The sequence below is a fragment of the Palaemon carinicauda genome, chromosome 44 (assembly GCF_036898095.1).
Source record: "Palaemon carinicauda isolate YSFRI2023 chromosome 44, ASM3689809v2, whole genome shotgun sequence".
NCBI lineage: Eukaryota > Metazoa > Arthropoda > Malacostraca > Decapoda > Palaemonidae > Palaemon > Palaemon carinicauda.
Window position 1 is genome coordinate 40717925 of NC_090768.1, and position 24149 is coordinate 40742073.

A 24149-nucleotide genomic window follows, 5' to 3' on the forward strand; every position below is an offset into this window, starting at 1 on the left:
GAAATAACTTCATGCTATGGTAAAATGTACGTTGTAACTTTTATGCAAATCCACTTTAACAGTACTGTATATTTCACGGTCTAGAATATACATAGACCGTGGTATGTTTCTCCTTGATAGGAATTTGCATATTTTGTTGGTATTCTACATTTTGTTGACTACTGAGCACATAATACAAATAATAAGTCATCTGAGGGACTATGGAAACATACCAAACATATATAAAGCATTTAAACTTGTTTAGGAATCAAAATTGAAGCCACTCACTAATAACAATAGCGTTTTAACCACCTGGTTGTGTGTATAATTTAGAATAAAATCATCAGCAAAATTTTTGAAGGATTCCTACGAATGGAGAGAACTTTCATATGAATATATTTATTCAAACAAGATAATTTCAAGTCTCGATGTTCCTGACTCATTTGCGCAGGGTGAGTAATATCCAGTGACTGATGATAAGCACTTTTATCTCATAGTCAAAGGCGTACCATGATAATTTCCTCTCGGCCATAGATCTGTGATGTGGACGTTATATACATACTGTAGCCTACACACACACACACACTATATATATACATATACATACATATATGTATATATGTATATATAAATTTTATATATATATATATATACATATATATATATGTATATATATACATACGTACATACATATATATATACATACACACACATATACATATATATATATATATATATATATATATATATATATATATATATATATATATATACTGTATATACATATATATATATATATATATATACATATATATATATATATATATATATATATATATATATATATATATATATATATATATGAGAGAGAGAGAGAGAGAGAGAGAGAGAGAGAGAGAGAGAGAGAGAGAGAGAGAGAGAGAGAGAGAGAGAGAGAGAGAGAGAGTATACTAATAAAAAACTTACTAATTGAAACTGAAACTTATTTATAATCATCTCAATGTTACATAGACCAGTTATAGTTTGAGAGGCTTTACAAGAGAAGAAAGTCGAGAGTAAATTGACGCTAATATGGATGTGGAAGAATGGAAATCGATGATTACATATCTGACCTTGGCCTAGGCCTTATACTTGTGTTTACTACGTAAGTGTAGCCGGCCAGTGGAAATATTTAATCCTTACCAGTAAGCCTATTTACTCGACCTATGAAAGTAGTGTGTGAACATATGATTGTTATGGTTAATTATCTACTCATTATATATATATATATATATATATATATATATATATATATATATATATATATATATATATATATATATCTATATATATATCTATATATCTATATATATATATATCTATCTATCTATATATATATATATATATATATATATATATATATATATATATATATATATATATATGTGTGTGTGTGTGTGTGTGTGTGTGTGTGTGTGTTAGAGAGAGAGAGAGAGAGAGAGAGAGAGAGAGAGAGAGAGAGAGAGAGAGAGAGAGAGAGAGAGAGAGAGAATGCTTGGTTGTTATAGTGATAGGGTGATGAGAATAGAGTAGAGGTAATAGCCGTTGTTAAAAGGAAAAAATAAAAGATAATTATGTAACTTTCAGAGAATCTGGAAAAAAAAATACCTTAAAATCAATAAGACTTTTTCAGAATTAAGACCTAACATCAAAGACACCTAAGAATAGCCGTAAAATATCTATTACCTGTATGTGTAAGTAAAGGGAAAATGAACCGTAACCAGAGAGAAGGACCTAATGTAATACTGCCTGGCCAGTCAAAGGAACCAATAACTCTCTAGCGGTAATATTTCAACGGGTGGCAGTAGTATCAGCAGCAGTAGACAGCTATATTGTTCATGCTGCTGCTGCTGCTCACCTCTCCAGAAATACCTCCCTCAAAAAGACGTGGCTTCTTATCCCACCTAAAGTTTCTTGGGCCACCTTAGAAGGAGGAGACTGCATACCAGAAGAAGCCAAACTTTTTCCTCTGCATAGTCGGTCTTCTAGATTATTACATCAGAACTCCCCGAATGTTAGTGTCTGGAAAAATATTATTATTATTACTAGCTAAAGTACAACCCTAGTTAGAAAAGCAAGATGCTATTAACCAAAGGGCTCCAAAAGGGAAAAAAATAGCCCAGTGAGGAGAGGAAACAAGGAAATAGACAAACTGCAAGAGATGTAATGAACAATTAAAAAGAAATATTTTAAGAACAGTAGCAACATTAAAATATATCTTGCATATACTGTATAAAATATAAAAACTATAAAAATCAAGAGGAAGAGAAATAAGATAGGATAATGTGCCTGAGTGTACCCTCAAGGAAGAGTAATCTAACCCAATACAATGGAAGACCATGGTACTGTGGCTATGGCACTACCCAAGACTAGAGAACAATGGCTTGATTTTGGAGTGTCTTTTTTTGTAGGAGAGCAGCTTACCATAGCTAAAGAGTCTCTTTTACCCTTACCAAGAGGAAAGTAGCCACAGAAAAATTACAGTGCAGTAGTTAACCCCTTGAGCGAAAAATTGTTTGGTAATCTCAGTTGTGTCAGGTGTATGAGGACGAGGAGAATGTGGAAAGAATAGGCCAGGCTATTTGGTGTATGTGTAGGCAAAGGAAAAAAATAACCGTAACACGGGAGAGAATGGGATCCAATGTAGTACTGTCTGGCCAGTCAAAAGACCCCACAATTCTCTAACGGTAGTATCTCAATGTGTGGCTGGTGCCCTATGGCCAACGTACTACCTATAAACATTTGACCATTTGTACACTTGACCAAAGACCTCGTACCCCTGCGTCAAGGTACATAGCATACTAGAAATAGCTAAGCTTCTTCCTTCTGCAGAGCCAGTCTTCAGGGATAATCCAAGCATCCTTCAAGCTGGGCGATTAAGCCATGCATCCTTCAACCAGAGAAGTTAAGCCAAGTATCCTTCAAGCAGGGCAGTTATTCAAAGCTTGCTTCCGAGGCTACTATATTGCTGCTGCTGCAGTTGCTACTGCTACTGTCAATGTTGCAACTGCTACTGCTGTTACTGCAGTTACTACTCTTGACTGCTGCTGCTACATGAACTGATTCTTATTGCTGCTGGGATGCTGCCTCTGTTATTGATGCTTCTTTGCTGTTACTGCCACTTGTTGCTGCTGCTTATTACTGTTTCAGCTTGCTGTTGATGCTGATCCTCGCTACTGTTGCTGCTGCTGGTATTAGTGCTACTTGTTGCTGCTGTGATCGAGCTCCTCTCTGGGTTCCTTTTCACGAGTTATTCGATTCATAAAAGAAAATTTTCCTTCTATTTCTTTCAACAAATCAACATTGTCCGGTTAAGCCCTTTTTGACTTCTTGTTCTCCAATATGTTCTTCCACAATTTAAACTTCCCTTTCTTTCTCCGTATTATTCGATTCAGAGAAAAAATTTCCTCTTCTTTTTCTTTCAGAAAATGATTCTGTTTCTTTTTCTGTTTTCTTGCTTTATATGCATGATTTAATTATCCAATTCTTTCTTCTAATATTTGAATTTCCCTTTTTCGGTCGTAATGATATGATTCAGAGAAGAAATTTCCTCTTCTTTTTAGTTCAATTTTGATATATCAATTATTCTTTTCCTTAAATTGCGAATTTTATTCCGTCATTCCACAATTTAGATTCACTGCCATTAGTTTGATCTATGTTTCGGGAGAAGAAATTTATTGTTGTGAAGATGAATTATTCGGTTAAGTGGTGCAGTATAAGATCGGGTCGTCGAACTAACTCACGAACACGGTCTAGTGTACATGAAGTACTGTTATTGTGATGATCTTTTCAAGCGAGAAAATTCCGCAAATTCGTTTTTTTTTTCCCTGGTTAGAATAAATAGTTTCTAAGATTTTTTCAGATATTATAGCAATGTGTGAACGTCTTTGTAAGAAAAGGAAATGGAAATGGAATATAATATATGCTAGAAAACCATAAAATTTCACACTGTGTGATCTAATCTATAGTGTTATTATATCAGGCTGCCATTAGACGTAACTAACCTCGCACAAACAGTTATTACAGGCATTAGATTACATTCTCTTGACACACACACACACACACACACACACACACACACATATATATATATATATATATATATATATATATATATATATATATATATGTGTGTGTGTGTGTGTGTGTGTGTGTGTGTTTGTGTGTTTCTATAATACACAACGTAGATTGGAATGGTCACGTTAAACTTATATTTTATCATGAAAATAATTTAATTAAAGTGGCACGATTTGATGTTGCCATAAACGTAGTTTTAAATTCTCATCTTCCTTATATTTAATCTCCAAGGAACTAGCAGAAATCAAACTTAAAATTCCGTCTATTTTGGAATAAACCAATAAGCGAAAAAAAATCTAATACATGAAAATAAGAAAATGTTTTCAAAACATGACGAGTTTCACATAGGGAAGATGGGACGAGATTCCCGTAACTTGATATATGGTCTTTGTTGTAATATTAGTTTGACCTTGCTCTTATTTCGTTATAAAAAACAGGCATTGCAACAATGAGGCTCATCTTACCTTTTTTTCGGTTAACTATATAGGCCTATTTGAATAACATGAAAATAAACAGACCATGTTTTGAGGGATACTGTTTGAGAGGTTTTAAATCTTAAGCACTATAAAGAAACATATAAAATCACTGTAATTAAACGTACAATTTAGCATTTATTTCCCAAACAATATTAGACAGTATGACATGCTTCATAGTCTGTAGACGTTGCTTGAATGTGTTTGAACCAAATAAATAAACAAACTGACACGCACTGAAGCGGGTAAGAGCCGAGGGTGCGCTAAATCAAACTTGTATTACAGTTAGTCTAAACTAAGCTCTTGCAAACCCAAACAAAAGGCGACAGATTTTTAAACAAACCAAGCCATTGAGTTATATGGAAGAATTACAGAGACAGTCGAATACTGATTCATAATCGCTTGGGAACTCATCAACATTGCAAATGCATCTGGAGGTACATCTAACTAAGATCCCATATATGAATGCAACAGAAAACGTGAGTCAAAACTGAGAAGGGCCTGTTCGTTAAGATGTTTAAGGCAATTGGTATCAAACTACGTTGTTGTCATGATGGCCATTCCTGGGTATTATATCAGCACCTGGCTTACGAATGCAGATTTTTTCTTTAAGCGTACTTACTTCGCGGATTAATATTCAGTTTTACATTATTTGAATGTAAAGATTTCGGGATTTTCCGTTAGATGTATTTCAGTCTGTTATCAGTTTAGATTAGAATTATTTTTTATACTGCATTTAACGAACCTTTAGTTATCTGCTGGGAGAACATGTGGATCTAATATAAATGTTGAGTTTTTGTTTTGCGCTTCGCGTCGTCTATTGTTTGAAATAACATCTTGATAAGGGTTACAAACTTGAACGTCAACTAATCATTATTTTTTCTACTCTAATACACTAAGAGGGAGCGAAAGGGATTTTATCATATACCTTATAATACAAATTTGTTCCCTATTGTTAGTGTGAGATTTCATGCAGTTAAATGAATGAATAATGTATTGTATCAATATTAATACTTAATTTACATCATGGACATTGTGCAGACACCAAACCCCCTATTATCCTCTTCTTTAACCATAAAGAAGAGGAAAAAAGACAATCATTATAGTGTAAAAATTGAGGTAAGAGAGTATGTTGATTTCTTTTTATCTGTAGCCTACAAAACAAGTTGATAAATGCATCTAATTATATATAAATGTTATGTATGCTATCATAAAATTGAATTCGTAACTATTTATAACTGCAGTTAAATACATAAAAAACCATGACACGTGGTAAGTGTAATAAAATTGAGCAAGCAGCTAATTTTGTATATTTGCCAAAGTTAGGTTACTCAAGGTTAGGCTAGACTTCCGGGGAAAGTAAGCAACGTTCTTTTTTTATTTACAATCTTTACCGAGATGGTTGTATTGATCATTAATAATCACGTGCATCCTACTTTTCGTACTAAAAGGATTTTGTTGCATTTTATAGCAGTGCCATCCTCGTCCTATGACCAGGGATGACAGCTGATAATTCATCTCCGAATCATTTGAATGGAAAAGTCAATAAAAGCAAAACTATTACATATAATACCAAATGTAAAGTTGTATTGATTATGTTTTCCCCACCCAAAAACCCGAGTTCCCACTGGGGGTCCCCCATTATCGTAGGATATAGATATGTATATATTTCTGAAACTATTAATTTGCGACGGGAATGAGTGTCATTTTCGAAGAGAGCGTAATTTTTTTCTATGAGAATAAGTAGTTTTTTTTTTTTCCTAGGTTACATTGCCCTGTAATACTCTACAATAATACCAAATCAAAGGTTTATATCAGGAAAGAAGCCACATTGTTCTCTCAAAGCGACAGCATGATTGAATATGATTTTTTTTTATCGCATTTCATCTAAGTACGTTCTTCCATGGGCTAAATTTGAGTTCACTAATGAACAGGAAAACATAAAAAAAAACAAAGTCGTAGACCCACCTAAAGAATTGAGGGATGGGCTCAAGTGGTAAATATTGCTTTAATTCTGAATGAAGGATGACGTTAAGGAGAAAGGAGACATTTCAGCTTTTTACTTTACCTCTTTACGTGTTGCACCCGATGGATTAGGCCTACCTTTTGTCATTTTCTGTAGTTGTAGTTATAAAGTATACCTATTAATCGTGAAAGTCTTCATCCTGTAGAAATCTTTGTGAAGTGACAAAAATCAAGGAATCTAGATTATTCGGCGGGTATGGATTCTATCATCCTTGGGACGGGGGGGAGATAACTGGCCAGTGTCCTTATCATAACGGTTCTGTGAAGAGAATGTGTAAACACTTCGGTTAATTATCATCATCACCGTGGTTTTAACATTACCATTGTAAATGGCGTGGTTGTCTTTTTTGCTGTTCTTATTCAGTTCTATTGACCATGTAAAAAATATAGGCACACATTTAGAATATTTTAGTATAATTTGAGAATCTGAGAATTGGGTTGAGCTCAGAGATATGTCTCAGGAACGAGACATGGTGTGCATTCATAGAGGCCCTGTGCATCACGTGGATGCCAGAGGATTAAGTAAGTAATTGAGTAAGTAATTTCGCCAGAGTAATGATATTTTATGACGTATGTCTGTAAATTAAAATGTTATAAGCATGTCCATGGAGGCTGTTCTTGTAGTTATTTTTAACCCCAGACTTCGAGTTTATAGATTAATTCTGAGATAATCTTACTGATGGCCTTTTTTTTTATTCGATAAATGCCAGATTATTTTTCTTTTCAATTTCTATATAATAAAATCTACTGTATCTCGTCAGCAACAAATATAATGTATAAAACTCTTTGAGTGGGCTATTATGAGGGATTTTATCATATACCTAATAAAAAACAAACCTTTCCCCTATTGTTTGTGTGAAATTTCATGCAGTTAAATGAGTAAATAATGTATTGTATCAATATGAATACTTAGTTTATATCATGGACATTGTGCAGACACCAAACTCCCTATTATCGTCACCTTCATGAGAGAGAGAGAGAGAGAGAGAGAGAGGAGAGAGAGAGAGAGAGAGAGAGAGAGAGAGAGAGAGAGAGAGAGAGAATCCTAATGATTATTTTCATCGTTGCATTGTACTGACTCTCGTTGAGTCTCCTAAGTTTCCATAATGATATGGTGGATTCATTTGTATGAAGCACTAATCACGTTTTGTTCTCTCTCTCTCTCTCTCTCTCTCTCTCTCTCTCTCTCTCTCTCTCTCTCTCTCTCTCTCTCTCTCTCTTTTGACTGACCTAAGTACGTAAGTAGAAGTACACTAATTTCTTCAAGGATGAGAGAGAGAGAGAGAGAGAGAGAGAGAGAGAGAGAGAGAGAGAGAGAGAGAGAGAGAGAGAGAGAGAGAGACGTACTGTATCTCAAATAGAGCTGATATTATTCGCTGTCATTACATTCTGCCTGACTCATAATGCCCATACTACGTCTCTTGTTCCCTGGCGTTACAGTTGATAGCGGAGAGAGAGAGAGAGAGAGAGAGAGAGAGAGAGAGAGAGAGAGAGAGAGAGAGAGAGAGAGAGAGAGAGAGAGAGAGATGAAAGCATTGAGGGATTGTCAACATTCAACTCATGCGTTTGTCTGATCGACTAATAAGTATAGGTGGAATGGCATGATTTTCGACTCTTGTGCGGTGGCATTTGGGTGCGTCTGTATTATATTATTGTATTTACAGGGTGCGTCTGTTCTTGGGAGTTATCAATGACGCGATTCACTCAAAGCCAAGATCCCAATTACTTTGGTGACGCAATTGCATATAATTTCATTTGATTTTCATGTAACTATTTAGTGATTACTGCTTTGGCATCTATTTTACCAGTATGTTGTAAACAATTAAATTAATGAAATCAAATACTCTTCTAATTTCTTAATGAAATTACATTTTCATACAGTCTTAAGGGAAATCATACATTTCTAAAATATTTACAAAAGATAAAATGATCTAATTTTGTGTGTACTTTGCCAGATAAATTTATTCGTCATGATGCTATATCGGGACATATCAATGAGTATCTTTGCCATTAAAGTTAAATACTGTTAAACTGAAACATCATGTTCCAGCATCACAAATTCGGTAATAACAAAGTGGGGGTAATGATTTTAATAACAATGAATCAATTGTTATGAAATTAGGTTATTCAACAACTGTTGCTTGGTACAAGAAAATATATCTTCGCCATATCACTTTCTCTAAAAAGGAAAGCATTTAATCGGATGGTCTTACTAGTATTAACTTATGCATCAGAAACTTTTAACCTTACTAAAGCCTTGGAACATAAGCTAGTTATACAACTCAGGGCTATGGAAATAATAATGATGATAATAACACTAAGAGACAGAAAAAGTGCAACATGGATACGAGAGGAAACTAAAGTAGATGAAAAAGAAATGGATATGGACAGGGCATTTATGAGACTGACAGATAATAAATGGACATTAAGAATAACAGAATATGGGACCCTAGATATTGCTATAGAAGCAGGGGAAAGAACAGAAGACGATGGATTGACGAGCTAAGTAATTTTCAGGTATAGACGTTCCTAGAAAGACCATTAACAGACGCGTGTCTGAAGCTTTCGCCCTGCAGTGGAGTAGCAACGGCTGATGATGATAGTCATTCACTAACTCTACTAAAGTCAATGGTCGATCCGTAACGGTTTTTCTCAAGGGGTGTCTTTAGCCCCGAATTATTCTTAACTCTGAATGCCGTAGTCACTTACTGGTTGCATTTGCTTAGTGTAGTGCCTTCGTCCCCTAAGGAAAAATTATATATTTCAAGAAACTATCATGTGCCATTTATTTCCTTCATAAGCTCATGTAAAGAAAGGCTTCTGTCTTTGTGCCCTTCAAAATAACAACATAATATATAAAAGGATGTTAAGCTTAGTCATAAGTCAGCCGAGGAAGCCATAGAATTAACTGACATTCTCGTCCAGAATGACGGCTTTATTGGTAAAAATTGAATTGGAAATGTGTTCTTATTCAAATTGTTAGTTCCATGTCCCTTTCTATTAATTTTTCTATGATACGATTCTACATTGTCGATTTTCGAAGGCGAATTTACGTCACTGTATTGCTTGTAGTGTGTGGAATGGATATAGGGATAATGGTGGACAAAATAGTACAACATAATTTTGATGAACGGTTGCATTAACGATCTACAAAGTAAGCTGCTCAGAGATTGTACACCTTCGCAAGGTAATACCCAAAACACAAGGACATATACTGCAGTTGAGAGAGAGAGAGAGAGAGAGAGAGAGAGAGAGAGAGAGAGAGAGAGAGAGAGAGAGAGAGAGAGAGAGAGAGCTCTATTTTCGTTCTAAGGGAGAGGGCATGTTAGGGTTAGTGAGTATCCAACGAATGATTTCACGGGGTGTGAGTCTGGTGAAAGAAAGATGTTACAGATTAAATCTAAGAATTTGAACAAATATCATGTTGGTGGATGATGATAGCAAGTAGAGTTAAGTAGAATCCTAGCTTCGAGATGATTATTATGAGTACAAAAATGCATTTTTATGCTTAAATTAACGCATAAGCTTATATAGATAAGTGTCTGAAGTGTCGGCCTATACGCGCGTAAACATCCTTTTTTATACATTGAAAACATTTAAGACATTAATTATATGATAATATCATACTAAATAATTCTTCAGAAAAATAATACCACAATGACCTGCTTGGCCTTCTAGAGAGTAAAGAATTGTTATCTTAAGATCGCAGAATAAAAAATGGCCAAGGTCCTTTTATGCCAAAAGAAAAGAAAGTTACAACGGCTGGAGGATTCCCGTGCGCATAACACTAGTCTTATAAACCTTGAGGGAGATTTCAAGATAAACAGAGAACGCACTATAGCGACATACCATTCACAGTGGGAGGATAACTACACCGAAATAGCGAGCAGGTGCCAAGGTAAATTTCGCAGTTGAGATGATATTCATATTGATTTAATTCATGGTTACCTTATATGCATAGTTTTCGTACTTGCGTGTTTTTGGAAAGTCAATATCTTCAGAAAGGTATGATGTAACAAGTAAACATTCAAAGACCATCGAAACTTAACACCAAATTCTTAATGATGCATAAATGTCCAATCTTATCAATCATTTGTATATCTAAATGTGATATGTAGAAAAATATACAACAGCATTTGTTTGTTCTTAGATGTATCATGTTCTTATCAAACAAGATTAGGATTTTGATAAACCCTCATTGCTAAACTTCGCGTGACATTTGGAATGTTGTTGTTGTTGTTGTTGTTGTTGCTGCTGCTGTTATTACCTACGTCAACGAGGTTGGAATAAGGTTAAGTTTTCGCCCCTGTTTGTGTTTGTGTGTGCTTGTTTGTGAATTACAGCTTCCTATCCACAATTTTAATCGTAGAATAATGAAACTTGCAAGGATTATTTTATATAAAAAGCTGGAAAGGATTACATTTTGGAAGGTCAAGGTTACGATCAAGCAAAATGTCCAATTCACGTAATCATTCATAAGTTTGGACATTGTTATCCCAGAGACTTTAAACTTGGTTCATATTTGAGTGTATGAAAATCCACGCCAATTAGTACATGTCAAGGTCAAAGGTCAAAGTAGAGCAAAAGGTCGAGAAATAAGCTGACGCGGTGGAGGTCTATACTCCACTGAGTGCTCCTCTAGTTGTACATGGAGTCAACAATGATATGTCCTCGAGTTACATTTGAGATAAAACAACTATATTTTTCTGGAATATTTCTCATTCGTCGAAAATGAAAATATGATTAATTTAATAAGTACAAAAATTTATATTTATCTGAATAAACTTCTGTACACAAATCTTTTTCTTAATCTTCAACTAAATTTCATACATATCACTTAGCGTAAGTTGTATGCTACACTTTTTTTTTTCTATAAGGCTCCAAGTTAATGAAATATGCTCTCTACAAAATAATAATACCAATGCCCTAATATCGCAAGAGGGTCTGCCCCTCTCTTTTATTCTTTTCCTGTACTTCTCTTTCTCCCCATTTTCTTAATCTTTCCCATCCCGAGTACCTGCCTTTGAGCTATAAAGTGGATTGTATCCAGGGGTACTCTTCCTTTCCCCATATTCCCCACTTCCCTATCTTCTTCTTCTTCTTCTTCTTCTTCTTCTTCTTCTTCTTCTTCTTCTTCTTCTTCTTCTTCTTCTTCTTCTTCTTCTTATTATTATTATTATTATTATTATATGCTCTCTACCTTTGACATTAATAAGAAAAAAAAAGTCTCGTAAATTTTATCTGTATATTGCATTATTCACTGTGGGAGACGGGTGAGTAATTTGACCATGGTAATTTCTGTTATAAAGACTTAGATATGATATGGATAAGCCATGGAGAATTATTGTAGTGTGAAAATTCAAGAAAGAGAAATAATGAGAGTAAATAGGAAAGAATCCACTGGAAATATTGACAATTTTACTATTTTAACCCAAAACACACACACACACACACACACACACACACACACACACACACACACACATATATATATATATATATATATATATATATATATATATATATATATATATATATATATATATATATATATATATATATATATGTGTGTGTGTGTTTGTGTATATATATATATATATATATATATATATATATATATATATATATATATATATATATGTGTGTGTGTGTGTGTGTGTGTGTGTGTGAGAGAGAGAGAGAGAGAGAGAGAGAGAGAGAGAGAGAGAGAGAGAGAGAGGGAGAGAGAGAGAGAGAGAGAGAGAGAGAGAGAGAGAGAGAGAGAGAGAGAGAGCATGCGTGTTGGTATAATTCATAAATTGTGCTCGTAGAATGGCCATCATAAATTGAATTTATCAAAATAATAAACGTTAGATAATTCATAACACTTTATTTTTCAAAATTATTGCTTAGTCTCGCAAGACGCAAGACAACTTGTAACGCATTAAATATTGTAGTAATTTTATTCCCTCACTTTATTACTTACCTTCTATAAAAAAAATATATACACCTATCTTTTATTACTTAATCTCCATATAACAACACAGTCTTTATTCTCAAACCAACAATACGATCCTCTACGTGTTCATAAATCAAATGTTTGATAATGATAATCTAATCTCTGTTATCAGTTAACGTTGCTCGGAGGCAATACTGTACCCAAACTAAACGCCCCATCTTGTCCTAGTGTGAACATACGAGCACTTTACTCTTTATTGATCAACATAAACTAATAATTCTTCATTTCATTCCTTCTACTCTTAGGAATTAAAGGTGTGTAGAAGAGCCCTCTTACGTATTGGGTATTTTGCCATACTTTGATAGTAATTCGAACGCCGTATGGAAGTGTTGCGACGACGACAAAAATGATTTTGTTCAACGTAGTGATATATTCAATCACCAGCTACAGAGTGACAACTTTATCTGAGGACTAAATATCACACTTTTAAACAATTCGATATTTCTTTCCTGTTTAGAAAACAAATAAAAAAAAATGCGGAAATCAGCTGACTCCTTGACATTTGACGTCATGTCACAAATATTTGACATTTCCAAGGTTTATGGTAATTAAATATGAACAATTTGGAAATAAGAATATATCATTGCATTTAAAATCAGATACACTGTTTCTTTATGACAAATTTGTACATGAAATAACTTTCACGTGAAATTCGAGAAAGAACCATTGTCCCAGTTTAAGCTAACTTGTTTGTGTTGTGACCGATATCAGAGCTGTCAGCTGCGATATCACTTTATTATATACTCGGTAGTATGCCCACTATGCCTTTGGTTTTTGGTACAAATAAGCCACCAGGAATTTATTAGTTGCTTTAAAATACGGAAAATGTGTGAATTAGAGAGCTGAGTTACAGCGTAGTCATTTTTGTGATGCTTATTGTGGCCTACGGTAGGCGATAGCTAGATAAATCAGGCCAGTCGAGATGTTAACCTAACTTGGCATACCTTAAGGGGGCTTCACATGTAGTGTAATTGTGCTATTTTTTTTTTTTTTTTAAGCTGGTGGGAAAATGACTGTTTCCAGTGATTTAATGAAACTGATCCACGTTAGGTTCTACGACCTACCTTACAATGATAAGGTAAGAGGAAACCCTGTGCTGTATTTTCGGTATTTCGTTATTCTATAGTACAAACCGAAGGATCCTAAGTTCAAGAAACGAATGTAGTAGTTTTACTAACCGGTCCTTCATCTCTCTCAAGCTCTTTTCATACTGTAACAGACTTTCATGTCTGTTTACTAAGGATCTCGGAAGATTGAAGGCTAGTACAGTGGTAACGCGTTCCCCTAGCATTCGCATGGCAGTAGATCGATACCCGCCCAGGACCGTGAGTTTAAGCTGTTTACTGGGGAGGCCACTGCTGTGGTTGGGCAACACAGTGGGGGGTTGGGCTTTCCCGGTGTGACGGTCTGAACGATCCCACGGTCTCAGAATTCTCTTTGATAATCTACGCATGCGCGAACATTATCGTTTGCCAGTGCATACGAGGTTGATATTTTATTTTCCTGTTATGTTAGCGTGCGCAGCTCAACTTTACTGCTTGCCAGTACATACGAGCTTGATGTTTTATTTTCATGCGAGCGAAGCGAGCTAATGGCGGAAAATAACCATTATACAATGTTAAAGAGAATTCTGAGACCTGAGGATCGTTCAGACCGTCACACTGGCTGACGTTCTGGTGAGCATCTATTCTGATGAAACTGGAACTGAAATCAGACAACTTTTAACTTTATCATCAATTGGTATTGCTGTACTTACCGTCTGGGGAACCTTTCGCCGTAAAAACGCCTGTTTTTTTCGAAAATGACACTTATTTTTGTTGCAGATATATACTTAATGTAATTGTGTATATCTTGGTCAATGCGCTAACACTAGTCGTTCACTTATTTACTGGTCAAGTATATTGGCGGACTAAAATTTGGTGACCCAACTACCCTATGTACTACCCAATCAAACTACTAGTAAAACTCTCAGGCTCATTTCTGTTATCTCCTAAACTGCAGACTATTGTTTATAGAGGGTTGATATGTACCTTAGCACCATTAGTGTAACCTTGGTAAAATATGCTTTTTCAGATATATTATTTGCTTGTGTTTAGGATACTTCTGAAGTTCATTTGTACCTGATATTAGTAAATATAGTATGATACAGTACTTTAATTTCCAGCCAAATGCATGAACCATATATTTTTCCTACTCGCTATCTTGGGTTTTATGTATTTCTGACCATGATTATTGGGGCAAACCACCCGTTCATAAGTTTTTGGACACCTTTATATGAAGACAAGTATGGGGGGTCCCAGTAGGAAACCTGGATTTTTTGGGTGGGGAAATGTTATATACGAGTGATTTGCAGCATTATTAATGGTGAGAAATGTAAAATAAGCCCAAGATAACCTGTTGGAAAAATATATGGTTTATGTAAATGGCTGAAAACAGGCCAAAATGTGATTATTTAACTTTTGATATTTGTAAAAGGGTACAGAACCTAACAAACCCACCTAACCTAACCTAGTAGTTCCCAGGTCACAACCCTTAGCGGGGGAGGGGGGGGTGATGAGTGGTAGATGGAGATGGTTTGGGCATGCTCTTCGCATTCCGAACAAAGATTATTTCACATGACGTTCAGCTGGCCTCCATAAGGTACTAGAAGAGTTGAAAGACCCAGGGCTACATGGCTGAGGACTAAGAAGCCCATAGTAGGAGATGATGAATGGAGAAGTGTTGAATTAAAAGTTAGAGATAGAGATGACTGGTGAAATCTAACTGAGACCCTTTGCATCAATAAGCGTAGGAGGAGATGATGATGATCATTCTGTTTGGCATTGTACTTTAGTTGCAAGGAAATTAAGGGGATGTATACAGACCTAATGTAAACCCACGACCTGAATTAGATTACTGTGTTTTTATTTACCTTAGGTTGGGAGGACTATGGCCAAAGTTAAAAAAACAGTCTAAGTGAAGTCATAAATGCAATATTGAAATGCCCACAATTGAAGAAAAAAAAAATTAAAAATGACAGTGTTAGGCTAATTATGATTTGAGGCCCAGAAAAAATATGTCCTGTATTAAACCGGCTTGCAAGACCAGTCGAAAAAGTACAGTGGTAGTCTATCTGATGGACGCACTAGCAAAGGGGATCATTGCATTGATAGTGGTCATTCCACTGTAATATAACACTTTCTCAGTTTGCCAATCCTGGAAACACCTTGTACTGGATGACCTCTATCTAGGCATCCATAAATGCAGCTTCAGTTGTACATATGTGCTCGGTCATGCTGGCACGAGAAACATCGCAGCCACATGGACGCTACCCTTCACCAGCTATTGCATGAGACCAGGAGAGTGTTGTCATATACCCAATTAATATCACTTGTGTCTAGTCTTCATGCCATTCTGAAGATAAGACAAAAGCAGTAAAGCACAAGTTGAATTGGCAATTATTCCTATTTTTCATTATGATCAATTTTTATTCATTTCTGATGTTAGGGGTTGTAAATTATTCAATAATTACCATTACAAAACCTTTAACATGTTTACATGGCCATGACAAAATTATTGTCAGGCTCATGGTTTTTGGCCAGGGAGCAGTGACATCATGTGTCAACCTACTTACGTTGACATATGGTAGCATAACTAAGAAAGAAATAAAGATAGAAAAAATATGAAAATTCTAATAGAAAGATGCATAAATTTTCTATATAGCACTCATGAATGGATGACGCTAAAGTGCTTTGTCACATCCTTAGAAGGTTAAGAATAAGTGTATAATTGCAATCAAGAATCACATTTAAGATTCAAAGGAGTTTTACTTAGATAAAGAAACATTATCAATGCAGAGATCTGGATGTTGAAGGGGCTACTGTCCTCGCTCTGCTTACAAACATTATAAAATCAGAATGGTATAAGTTCTAGGACCCCATGAAAGCAGCTCATTAGGGTGGTAGTATTATGATACAATGAGATAGTTTTTAGATTACAACTTTAATTTAGGTACAAATAAGTTTTCCAGGTTAAAGTTGAGTTTTTTTTTTAAATAGCAGGTAAGAGCTTACAAGAGTTATGCATGGCAAATTATTTGCAAATATTCCTAAAGCCCGATGTTTGGCACATTTACATCCAGCTCAAAAGCACAGAATATGTACCACAGGGATACATCTCTATCACTCTTTTCGAATCTAATCTGACTACGGGTACCATAGACCAGGAGGCCGTCATTCCTTAACTTGACCTTGTAAAAGCCCCTTAATTGTTAGTATCCTACTTTAGTCTAAGCTATGTGGTAAGGGGCATAGCAAAACTTATTTACTTGTCTTTTAGGGTAATTTTGACATGATGCTTATTAGGTAACAACATCCTCCATCATTCTCATTGTATTTTGTAGTAATTTTATTAATGAATGAATTTTTTTCCCCCAGTGATGAGTGCGGGATGACCAGTTGGCTGCGAGCGTCTCCCTTGCGCTCGTCGCTAGGTCGACGTCGCGTTCCTTCTCCGTTACATGATGTGGACCCCGCTGCTGCGTTTCAGTCTTTTATCAAGCACTGGCAGCAGACTTGTGAAATTATTGAAAGAACCAGGTTGAGAGGGCAGGTAGGGCTCTGTGACAGATTATACTGTATTAGGTAATTATAATTTTTTTTGTAAAGAGTTTGAGAGCTGAGATCTTTGTTTCTTTGGCTTAATCTTATTAATGTATTGTGCAGGTAATTGCTAGGACTTACACTGAGGCATTAGAGAAAAACCTAGCTCAGTTTTAGATAACAGCCCTTGAGGTTTGTCCAGTTTGTAACTCTGTTTCTTTTATGAATTAGTGTTGAATTACTATACATCATCTGGGTATGGTTATTTGAAGGTTGGGTAGGTAGTTACCTTGCGGAACTTGCTAGGTAGAGTCGGTGTGTTCTTTTAACATTTAGTGGGTATAACCAGAGAGTCATTTTACTGCTGATGAAGTATTTTATATTAGTGGAATGAAATCATCTGGATACGGTTATTTGAAGGGTGGGTAGGTAGTTACCTTGTGGAACTTGCTAGGTAGAGTCGGTGTGTTCTTTTAACATTTAGTGGGTTTAACTGGAGAGTCATTTCAATGCTGATGAAGTATTTTATATGTATGTGAAGTTTGTGTTTAGTGGAATAAAATGAAGTCCTTTTGCACTGTAAAGAAAGAGAAGATAAGTCTAATATTTTATCGCATTGATTTATAATACTGTACCGTACAGCACTTATAATCTGAGGAAATTTTAAATTTTTATAGATTCTTTTTGCTATAATCATATTACCATATATTATTTTTTTCAATATTAATCTTACCCGATAATCATGTAGCTGTCAACTCTGTTGCCGACAGAAATCTACGGTCGGGATACGCCAGCGATCGCTATACAGGTGGGGGTGAACACCACAGCGCCATCTGTGGTCAGGTACTCCAGTACTTCTTGTCAACACCACCTCAATTTTTCCTCTGTCGTGCCTCCGGCTAGACCTATATGGATACGCTGTTGATTCTGGAGTTATTGCTCACGATTTGGTGATGTATTTGCTCTAGAGTTTAGCTTTCGCTATTCAGGAAGTTTTATCATTAGCTTAGCTAGCTTTTGGAATTAATTTGATTAATTATGGTGACGAAGAGAGTATGAACTCTCTTTCACTTTTAAATGGCCGACCCTTCCCTTAGACGGAAGTGTTGGTGTCGAAGAGAGTATAGACTCTTTCTTAATTTTGCTTAACAAAAGTTATAGATTTATTTTATATCTCTCCGCCTTTTATAGGCCTCTTTGATTAACTTCCTTTTATTATAAACTTATTAAAATTAATTTTTATATTTGTTTATATTCGACCTTTCCTAATATTAGGCGGTCTTTTCTTGGAACCGAAGTTAATTAACTTTGAGCCCGTCATTTCGTTTTTACCTGTTAACATATTATGCTATTTTAATGTTTTTGAAAGAATTTCTTTGATAGTCTCGTACTGTTTTCAAAGTTGAACTAACGTTTTGTTTTGTCTCTGCAGTTGTTGACGTTCAGAACGTTCAACTTGCGCTCTATCGTTACGATAGAGAGAGAATATTCACGGTGTCACGTTGCAGTAAGAGTAAACCGATTCTAGCGTTTTGTTCATTCTTTCTTAGCTTAATGGTTTTAATTCTATAAAGGAACTTTTTATTTGGGAAATCTTTCAGTTTTTTTTTCCTTTTAACAATAATATGTTTTAACGATATATATAATTGGGCTCTTCTCTCAGGTTCTAAGTCAAGAGAGAGAGAGAGAGAGAGAGATAGAGACGGAGGGAGAGAGAGGAGGATAAACGTTTCGTTCAAGCGAGTAACGTTGTTATCGTTTTTGCTCTTCTCCCTAGTCTCTTTAGGGGAAGAAGGTAAACGTTTCTAGAGTTTTATTCTTGTTCTCAAGCTTTATGCGGTGAGAGATTTTAAACGTAGTTTATTTGATCTAGTGTTTAGTCTCTTTCCAGCCACTGAATTATTTATCTTTCATTATATTTTTTTCTGTTACATTGTAATTCTGTTTTCGCAATTACTAACTTTTAAGGAAGGATAGAATTGCGTGTTTCAGGTACAAACCACTTAAAGTTTCGAGTTCAGTGAAATAAGTGCAAACAGAAAATCAAAAGTGATAAAGTGATAAGCGCAAAGTGTTACAGTGTTGCGTTCGAGGGTTCGTCTGTTCGTGTCAGTTGTTCGCCTAGTCTGGGACCTCTTACAAGCTCCCAAGCCCAGGGGAGAAGTAATGTCGAAGGACTTATGGGTTCAGCAGGCCTTGATCGACGAACAGACGTTTCCCTCCGTGGTTTCGGGCGTATCTACACACGTTTGCCGACGTGAGATCGCCCCACCCACACAAAGACGAGAGAGCCCATTTATTCCTCGTCTGCGGAAGAGGTTTCTCGTAAGAAACCATGGACCAAATCTTGCAGCTTTTAAGTGCAAGTCGGTCCCTTCCGCGCAAGTCCAACTCCTAGGTGATGCCATTAGCACTGGGTCAGTTCGGACTTGCTGCAGTACGACAACTGCACACCTCCCAGAGAGGCAAGGTGGTATCGCAACAGGCAGTAACTCCGTCTGTTGCCGCACCAGCTGTTTTAGACCCTCAGTCTCAACGGACAGTAGCTCCGTTTGTTGTTGTCTTTCTTAAACTCTAGTGGTCTATGCTGCAGACAATGCAGTCTCAGCTTGCGGTGTTGATGCAGGAGTTTCAGGCAGAGAAGGTTAACACACCTCCTCCTGCGAGCGCTCCTCCACCTCTGCGCAGTCCAGCCTGCCAGACGTATGATGTTGAGGTTCCTCAAGCTACCTCCATGCGTGAGCTGCCGCATTGGGAGTTGCCAGATACCAGCGCTGTGCAGCAACCTCCACTTTCCTTGAGGCAGGAGCCTCTTGCCACGCGGCAACCTCCTCAACACTTGAGGCAGGAGCCTTTTGCTTTGCAGCAACCTCCTCTACCCTTGAGGCAGGAGCCTCATGCGTTGCGACAACCTCCTCCATCCTCGAGGCAACAACCTCTTGCGGTGCGACAACCTCCACCATCCTCGAGGCAGCAACCTCAACTCCACCTCTGCGCAGTCCACCCTGCCAGACGTATGATGTTGAGGTTCCTCAACCTACCTCCACGCGTGAGCTGCCGCATTGGGAGTTGCCAGATACCAGCGCTATGCAGCAACCTCTTGCGTTGCGGCAACCTCCACCATCCTTGAGGCAGCAACCTCAACTCTTGCGGCAGCCACCTCCACTCTTGAGGCAAGAACCTCAACTCTTGAGGCAAGAGCCTCAACTCTTGAGGAACCTCATGCTATGAGGCAGCCGCCTCAACGCATGCAGCAACCGCATTCTTCACAGCATGAGCTTCTCTCTGCGCAGCTACCTCCTCAACCCTTGAGGCAGACGCAACTCTTGAGGCAGGAACCTCACAGAAGCCTCATGCTATGCGGCATCCTCCTCAAACCATGAGGCAGGAGCCTCATGCTATGCGGCATCCTCCTCAACCCATGAGGCAGGAGCCTCATGCTATGCGACATCCTCCTCTACCCATGAGGCAGCCTCATGCTATGCGGCATCCTCCTCAACCCATGAGGCAGGAGCCTCATGCTATGCGGCATCCTCCTCAACCCATGAGGCAGGAGTCTCATGCTATGAGGAGCCTCATGCTATGCGGCGGCATCCTCAAACCATGAGGCAGGAGCCTCATGCTATGCGGCAGCCGCCTCAACCCATGAGGCAGGAGCCTCATACTATGCAGCATCCTCCTCAACGCATGCGGCATAAGCCTCTTCCCTTGCAGCTTGAGCCTCATCCCATGCAGCATGAGCCTCATACCATGCAGCATGAGCCTCATCCCATGCAGCATAAGCCGCACGCCATGCAACATGCTCTGCTTACCTTACAGCATGCTCTACATACAGCATGCTCCGCATTCAGCATGCTCTGCATACCTTATCGCATGCTTCTCAGTCACACATCTTTGGTTGTTGCCAACTCACTAGACTGTCAAGCAGTTTCATAACGTTGCCTTCTAGTCTGCTGCTTTTGCACCAGTGAAACCCTCACTGAGAGAACTTAGCTTTTCTCGGATATGGTTCCTGTAGATGAGAAAGTGCTATTCTCCCTCCTTCTGATATTCCCTTGAGGACTCTGTCATTTGGAGAGGAGCCTTTAGCTGCTTAGCCTCCTATGGACTTTTATTTAAGCATAACATGCTTCCAGGGAGGGTAATGGTTCCACTTCAGTCGCTAACCCCGTCTGTTACCACACCTGCTCCCATAGACCTTGAGCTGTGTTGCAAGACATGCAGTCCAAGCTTAGTCCTTGTTAGAGGATTTTTTTGTTTACGGAGTCAGTGTGTCACTGGGAAGACGTTCAACAACCAGCAGAAGTGACTTGTTGTGACGCAGTGCGGCAACCTCAGCAACCCGATAAGGAGTTGTCTGTACGACCCAGACAGTCTAGACAGCTTCGGGTTGTCACTGTACTTCCTCGCTTCCCCATGGTTGACAGTTCACAGACTGTGCAGCAGTACCATGATCTTGTGTCCGGCTCCGTCAGACGACTAGCTTTTAAGAGCTCCCACAAGTCGTCGCTGTCTGGAGATTCTCAGATGGACTATGGATCTGACCAAGGAACTGGGCCTCCTGGTCAATTTTGAGGAGTCCCAGCTCGTCCCATCCCAGACCATTGTCTACCTGGGTATGGATCTTCAGAGTCGAGCTTTTCGGGCTTTTCCGTCGGCCCCAAAGATCTACTAAGCCCTAGATTGCATCCAGAGCATGCTGAGAAGGAACCGATGCTCAGTCAGGTAGTGGATGAGTCTAACAGGGACACTTTCATCGCTGGCCCTGTTCATCGAGTTAGGGAGACCCCACCTCCGCCCCCTTCAGTATCATCTAGCGGCTCACTGGATAAAGGACATGACGCTAGAGACGATCTCAGTTCCTGTTTCCGAAGAGAGGAGGTCTACTCTCACGTGGTGAAAGAACAGCTTTCTTCTCAAGGAAGTCTACCTTTGGCTGTTCAGAAACCCGACCGCCGTCTCTTCTCTGACGCATCAGACACGGGCTGGGGTACGACTTTGGACGGACAGGAATGCTCGGGAACATGGAATCAGGAGCTAAGGACCCTTCACATCTATTGCAAGGAGCTGTTGGCGGTTCATCTGGCCTTGATAAACTTCAAGTCCCTCCAGCTTAACAAGGTGGTGGAGGTGGACTCTGACAACACCACAGCCTTGGCTTACATCTCCAAGCAGGGAGGGACTCATTCGTGGAAGTTGTTCTAGATCGCAAGGGACCTCCTCATCTGGTTAAAAGATCGAAAGCTCACGCTGGTAACGAGGTTCATTCAGGGCGATATGAATGTCATGGCAGATCGCCTTAGCCGGAAGGGTCAGGTCATCCCCACAGAGTGGACCCTTCACAAGAATGTTTGCAGCAGACTTTGGGCCCTGTGGGGTCAGCCAACCATAGATCTGTTCGCTACCTCGATAACCTAGAGGCTCCCGTTGTATTGTTCTCCGATTCCAGACCCAGCAGCAGTTCACGTGGATGCTTTTCTGCTGGATTGGTCCCATCTCGACCTGTATGCATTCCCGCCGTTCAAGATTGTCAACAGGGTACTTCAGAAGTTCGCCTCTCGCAAAGGGACACGGCTGACGTTGGTTGGCTCCGCTCTGGCCCGCGAGAGAATGGTTCTTAGAGGTACTGCAATGGCTGGTCGACATTCCCAGGACTCTTCCTCTAGGAGTGGACCTTCTATGTCTACCTCACGTAAAGAAGGTACATCCAAACCTCCACGCTCTTCGTCTGACTGCCTTCAGACTTTCGAAAGACTCTCAAGAGCTAGGGGCTTTTCGAAGGAGGCAGCCAGAGCGATTGCCAGAGCAAGGAGGACATCCACTCTCAGAGTCTATCAGTCTAAAGGGGAAGTCTTCCGAAGCTGGTACAAGGCCAATGCAGTTTCCTCATCCAGTACCACTGTAACCCAGATTGCTGACTTCCTGTTACATCTAAGGAACGTAAGATCCCTTTCAGCTCCTACGATTAAGGGTTACAGAAGTATGTTGGCAGCGGTTTTCCGCCACAGAGGCTTGGATCTTTCCACCAACAAAGATCTACAGGACCTCCTTAGGTCTTTTAAGACCTCAAAGGAACGTCGGTTGTCCACTCCAGGCTGGAATCTAGACATGGTCCTAAGGTTCCTTGTGTCATCAAGATTTGAACCTCTCCAATCAGCCTCTTTTAAGGACCTCACATTAAAAACTCTTTTCCTCGTGTGCTTGACAACAGCTAAAAGAGTAAGTGAGATCCACGCCTTCAGCAGGAACATAGTTTTCACATCTGAAACGGCTACATGTTCCTTGCAGCTCGGTTTTTTGCTAAAACGAGCTTCCTTCACGTCCTTGGCCTAAGTCGTTCGAGATCCCAAGCCTGTCCAACTTGGTGGGTGACGAACTGGAGAGAGTACTTTGCCCAGTTAGAGCTCTTAGGTACTATCTAAAAAGGTCATAACCTTTACGAGGACAATCAGAAGCCTTATGGTGTGCTATCAAGAAGCCTTCTCTTCCAAGGTCTAAGAACTCAGTTTCTTACCTATTCAGGCTCCTGACTAGGGAAGCACATTCTCATCTGAAGGAAGAAGACCTTGCTTTGCTGAAGGTAAGGACACATGAAGTGAGAGCTGTGGCTACTTCAGTGGCCCTCAAACAGAACCGTTCTCTGCAGAGTGTTATGGATGCAACCTATTGGAGAAGCAAGTCAGTGTTCGCATCATTCTATCTCAAAGATGTCCAGTCTCTTTACGAGAACTGCTACACCCTGGGACCATTCGTAGCAACGAATGCAGTAGTAGGCGGGGGCTCAGCCACTACATTCCCATAATCCCATAACCTTTTTAACCTTTCTCTTGAATACTTTTTATGGGTTGTACGGTCGGCTAAGAAGCCTTCCACATCCTTGTTGATTTGGCGGGTGGTCAATTCTTTCTTGAGAAGCGCCGAGGTTAAAGGTTGTGATGAGGTCCTTTAGTATGGGTTGCAGCCCTTTATACTTCAGCA

The 24149-nt window shown here is 38.6% G+C and overlaps 2 protein-coding genes across 7 annotated transcripts in view; both read left to right on the forward strand.

Moving 5' to 3' along the window:
* LOC137634390 (uncharacterized) overlaps nucleotides 1-9099 on the forward strand; it is a 16271-nt gene extending 7172 nt beyond the window's left edge. The window contains exons 2-3 of the mRNA XM_068366785.1: nucleotides 5610-5687; nucleotides 8716-9099. Coding sequence (XP_068222886.1) covers nucleotides 5610-5687; nucleotides 8716-9099 — 462 coding nt within the window. The remainder of the gene's footprint in view (nucleotides 1-5609; nucleotides 5688-8715) is intronic.
* Nucleotides 9100-12708: 3609 nt separating this feature from the next.
* Nucleotides 12709-24149, forward strand: part of LOC137634271 (FHF complex subunit HOOK-interacting protein 1B) — a 58466-nt gene continuing 47025 nt past the window's right edge. For 2 of the 6 annotated variants that reach the window (XM_068366563.1, XM_068366568.1), the window contains exons 1-2: nucleotides 13354-13669; nucleotides 17007-17181. In XM_068366563.1, coding sequence (XP_068222664.1) covers nucleotides 13662-13669; nucleotides 17007-17181 — 183 coding nt within the window. In that variant the 5' untranslated portion in view covers nucleotides 13354-13661. The other 4 variants (XM_068366564.1, XM_068366566.1, XM_068366565.1 and 1 more) reach the window with 4 other exon arrangements.